This window comes from Gossypium hirsutum, chromosome A02 (assembly GCF_007990345.1).
Source record: "Gossypium hirsutum isolate 1008001.06 chromosome A02, Gossypium_hirsutum_v2.1, whole genome shotgun sequence".
Taxonomy (NCBI): Eukaryota; Viridiplantae; Streptophyta; class Magnoliopsida; order Malvales; family Malvaceae; genus Gossypium; species Gossypium hirsutum.
Window position 1 is genome coordinate 33,676,725 of NC_053425.1, and position 5,443 is coordinate 33,682,167.

General features: G+C 33.4%; 1 protein-coding gene across 2 annotated transcripts; it reads right to left on the reverse strand.

The window, feature by feature from the left end:
- LOC107939996 (high mobility group B protein 3) lies at positions 1 to 1,721 on the reverse strand. 2 transcript variants are annotated; one of them, XM_016873406.2, is made up of 8 exons: positions 1,418 to 1,721; positions 1,282 to 1,331; positions 1,054 to 1,161; positions 766 to 823; positions 622 to 666; positions 452 to 532; positions 282 to 374; positions 1 to 189 (listed from the first exon to the last, which is right to left on the reverse strand). In XM_016873406.2, the coding sequence occupies exons 2-8, from the start codon at positions 1,320 to 1,322 to the stop codon at positions 172 to 174; spliced, it is 444 nt and encodes a 147-aa protein (XP_016728895.1). In that variant the 5' UTR covers positions 1,323 to 1,331; positions 1,418 to 1,721; the 3' UTR covers positions 1 to 171. The 2 variants fall into 2 exon arrangements, with proteins under 2 accessions (XP_016728895.1, XP_016728896.1); XM_016873407.2 differs by having other exon boundaries at positions 1 to 186; positions 1,418 to 1,709.
- Between the last annotated feature and the right edge of the window lie 3,722 nt (positions 1,722 to 5,443).

The following is a 5,443-nucleotide window of genomic DNA, read 5'->3' on the forward strand; positions in this document are numbered from 1 at the left end:
TAGCAACAAATTACCCATCTACAACTATTAATTTCCAAACGTCAAAAGAAACCAACACCATCCAGAGTTACATTTTTGCTTAAATGAAATTTGCATTTAAAAAGCATTAACATAAGATGATCAAACACTATCACAGCCTACTTTGATTATGCTATCCTCCCAGGATTTTTCCTACTCATCATCTTCCTCCTGCATTTATCAAAAAAGAGAAACCCGAATCAATAGGGTCCAAAATAAGCCAGAAGATCAGTGACACAAAACTTATACTAATTGCAACTCACGTCTCCACTGCCTTCATCATCATCTTCTTCTTCATCATTCACCTCAGATACAGACTTCTCAGATTCCTCCTCATCTTCTTGGGGACCCTCAGCCTGGAATTAATCCAAAAAGTTTATTAACTTTTAAATCGTCAAATAATATGTATAAACAAAAGATAACAGCAAATCACCTGTCTCTTATTGTAGGCTTTCATGTTCTTTTCATACTCGACCTTTCGTTTCTCTGCCTTATCAACATAAGGTCGCTTTTCCTAAAATCATTTATTTTACATTAATCATGATGCACATTTGCATGTATGTTGAAGATTATTTTCAGTACTGAACATAGAAAAATACTTACAGCTTCAGAAAGGCTCTTCCATTTATCTCCACCAGCTTTGCCAACCTGAATTTGAATCCAAAAGAGAAATTAAGAAAATAAATAAATAAATAAAAAGGAAAGAAACCTGTAAGAAAATCCAAAAAAGAAAATGGTCATACTTACAGCAGCAACGGACTTGTTTTTAGGGTGCTCCTTCTTGTATTGCTCGCGGAACTCCTCCCTTTTATCACGAAATCAACATTAACAAATTAGATGAAATATGAATGTAAATAGTAATCTCATCCTCGAAGATCAACTTTGCTTTGACAATAAGAAGAATCGTTCAATTCACCTCTTCGATTGTGGTTTTTACGAAGAATATAAACGCCAGAGTTTTCCACGAAGCAAACGGAACAAACCAAAAAATTTAAAGAAAACCGACAAATACAGGAGAGATTCATGAATGATTACATGAAAACGAAGAAGGCGCTAGCAGGCCTCTTTGGCTTGTTTGGATCCTTAGCTGCCTTCCCCGATTTCTTTCCAGCTTTCGTGATTGATTTCTTATTCACGGAGAGCCTACAAACGAACCAAAAAATTTAAAAAAAATATAAGTCAAATAATAGGAAACGTTAATACACATCACGATCTGAGGTCCTAGAACACGCGATCTGAAGAGCCGAAAGGAGAAAAGCTTACTTGGCGCTCTTGGCATCCGACTTGGATTTACCTCCTTTCATGTTTGAATCCTGCAAATGAAATCGCAGATGAGTGAAAAAGCAGATGAAATCGATAGAAAGAAGTGGAAATTCGATAAAAATCGATGGGGAAATACCTGATAGAGGGCTAGGGTTAGAGTTACGGATGAGAGAGGGAGAGAGGAATTGGGGAATAAAAGTGCGATAGAAATAGAGATGTATTGAGAATAGAGGAGGGTTGAGTTGAGAGGCCGAATCTCGAAAGCGGAGATATTAAGTTTTGGGCAAATTGAAATTCAATTGCACGCGAAATGAGAATTGAGGGGGTTTAGGCGGGATTGGGAATTTTCATGCCACGTCATCGATCTGTGTGCTTTTATGTTATTGGCTGTGTCACTCCTAATCTTTTTGGCTTTCCAGATTCTCACCTCTTTCTTTTGTTGTGCTTCCTCTGTGCTTCTTCTCTCTCTCACCTGATTCGTGATTTAATGGGCCCTTCCCCTGATTCTAGCCCAATCCATTTATTTCAGGGCCTCATACATGGACCTTAAAATGGCTCCCCAAGTCCATTTTCAGCTCAACTTTACGCCACACCGCCACTCAAATTACTCTATTCATCCAAGATTAAAAACAAAACTTATACTCATCTACATAATCTTTTAATAGAATCGTAAGGCTACGTTTACTGTTACTAGGGTTGTAAGCTAGGAATCTTTGAATTCCTTCTTCTTTCAATGCTTGTGATTGACTTGTTGGGCAGTGCAAAGAATGGTTTCGAAAAGCAGCACTATAGTGGTATACCTGTCGCTATTTCATGGTAGTCGCATTGTCATAGCGATGTGAAAATATTTCACACTAATATTAGTTAAATTGTTTCTCTTTTCTTCAAAGTCAAAGGCAGCCTAATCAAAAAAATCATCGTATTTGGTATTGCAGTCAACTAAAGTAAACTCAATAGAAACTAATGCTCAATTGTGACTTGTTGACAAGTCAAATATTTTGCAACATACTCAATAACCTTCCTTTTCATATCGAACCACCAATACAAACCTTTCAAATTATGGCACATCTTGTTATCTCCAGGATGTATGGCATAGAAACTACTGGGAGCCTCTTGAAGTATCTCATGCTTCAACTCCTCATCACTAGTCACATAAATCCTCTTTTAGAACATCAAACGACCATCATTATATCGATATCACAGTCATTAGCTCTATTTTCCTCAAATTACCTTCTCATTGCTAACAACTTCACATCAACCAATTGTTTATCTCTAATTTGCTAACAACTTCTAATTTGCTTAACTTGCAATTCAGCCAAAAGACCACCATCATCCACCAACTATAACCGAGCAAACACAGCTCTCAAGTCTACCAATAACTTCTTACTCAAAGCATCAACACCACCATTTGTCTTGCCCAGATAATAATCAATAATATAATCATAATCCTTTAATAGTTCAATCCATCTTCACTATCTCAAGTTCAACTTATTCTGAGTTAAGAGATATTTAGGACTCTTGTAATTAATGTATATATAAAACTTCTTACAATACAGATGGTGTCGTCATATCATTAATGCAAATACTACCATCACCAACTCTAAATCATGAGTTAGATAGTTTCGCTCATGATTTTTCAATTGCCTTGTAGCATATGTCACTACCTTCCCCTCTTGCATCATTATACATCCTAAACCAGTATATGAAGCATCATCGTAAATAATAGTCTTTCCCTTAATTCTGGTTGATTCAAAACAAGAGCCTTTGTTAAAATAACCTTTAATTACTCGAAACTCTCCTGATGCTTCTCATTCCACTCAAATGGTTACCTCTTTACAACAATTTCTTCAACGGAATGGAAATCATGGAAAAACCCTTAACAAAGTGACAATAAAATCCAGCTAAAACCCAAGAAACTATTAACCTCGATAACATTCTTAGGTTCTTTCCACTCCAGGATAGCTTCTATCTTCTTAAGGTTAACTTTAACACCAACCTCAAAATAAGATGACCAAGAAAAATCACTTTTGACAACTAGAAATCACGTTTACTCAACTTTACAGATAACTTCTTTTCTCAGAGAATCTATAGAACAACTCGAAGATGTCTATCATTATCATCCTTAGACCTCGAATACACTAAAATATTATCAATGAACACCACCAAAAATTGATCAACATATTGTTGGAAGATACGATTAATCAAATCTATAAATGCAACTGGAGTTGGGATCTAGCATCCTTAGTGTAGTGATTACGTCTATGTACTTGAAATTTTTCAAACAAATTGGTTTAATAAAACTCCATCATTATTATTAATATCTTTTTGTTTATTGTCTTAAATGGTTTTTGCATGTAAAACAAAATAAAAAAAAGTATTGGCTCATTGATTGTCTAATGTTTAACTAATATTAAGTTGCATTATGTGGATGATCATAATTCAAGAAGACAACTTATATTAATAGATAATTTAACACGTACATAGTATAATTGAAATTCAGCAAGTTGATTGAAAGAGTAATATGTCATCTATCAAGTCCAAATAAGAACATAACTTGTATTGGGTATTGGAGTAGATGACTCCTAAAAGATAGATATATAGATGTGAATGTCTGGATTAGCAGTACATTGGACAGAACCCAAGTAGAATAAATCCTAAATAGATTTAGGATTTATTCACTTGTGACATTCATAGTGTAATTTGCTTTAATATTAAGTAAGTGACAAACTATGTATGAGTGACTCGTATGATTTGATGTATTAATAGCCTAAGTTCAATTGGTAATAGATTCAAAAGTTGGTATGTTGGGTATACGACTTCTGCATGACATAACTTCACTTACAATAATGGAATTCATAGTCTAATAAAGTGTAAATGATATCCTCTCATTGGCATTACATGATAGATCAAAAGTAACGTATGAAAAGTAACGTGGCCACAGATCATTTGTCTTAAAATGAATGATTTAATTACTACTTGTTAGTAATTGACTTTTCATGAAAGAGGATGTAATATCCACGAGATATTAAGAATATCTTATGAGGGTAACACATATATGATAAGGCCATTGGACGCGCACTTAATAAAGTAGCTTTTGTAATGGTATATAATAAGGAAAACTTAGTCATGGTACTTTAGTGGAATGACTTCATGACTAAATAATGTTGTAATTAATAGACAGACAGTCGAAACTTAATTGCAAACTACTTGAGTCCTAAATATATATATATATATCCAATCGATCCCTCCGCTAGCTCGGTTTAACCTTGATGGTTTGCATTAATTGATGAAATGGAAAAAGTGAAACGACGAATTAGAGAAATAGATCTCATGTATCACTATCCGCAGTGAATGCCTTTTCTCGCTATGGACAAGAGATGACTTGAGAATTAACTAATTTATTTGACTTATTATTTAATTAAATTATGATTAAATAATTAAAGTTCGAAGCGAAAATTAAATTAAGTCATCGAAGTTTCATAAGAACAAGTAAATTGAATTTATTTACTCATAGATAGTAATACGGTAAGTCATCATGATTATAATGAAATTTGAATTGGGTTGAAGGAATAATTTGATTGATTTAATTAATTAGTTTAATCAAATAATTATATGAATAAATAAGATTTTGGGCATAGGAAATATATTAATCGGGATTGAATAAATTATATAAGTTAGTTTTAAGACTAGATAACACATATAATTGACTCGATACATGACAAGGCTCGATTTAAAGGTAAGGGGGAAAACCCTAGTCTAAGAGAAGGTCATTTTGCCTCTTATAGTACACTCCATTTAGGAATTGTGCTTCCTATTAATATATAGTTATTCATATATTTTTTATTCTACTGATACTCTTGTTATTTTCTCTATAAATAGAGACTAATGGTTAGGTCAAATAGACTCCTCTTATATGTTGACATTCTGACTAAATATAGAAAAGTTATTTATCAAATAAATTCTATGTTTTAATGGAATTCGTCTTTCAGTTTTTAGCCCACAAAGTTTCACTCAAGTTTTCTTCAATTTGCTAATAAAGCCCACACTCTAGCGAACCACGGTCGAGGATAGCAAAGAAGATTGAATGATTAAAATCTAAGAACACTTTAATTCGGAAACACAAGTATAATTTACATAACAAATTTATTATTATAAATATCAC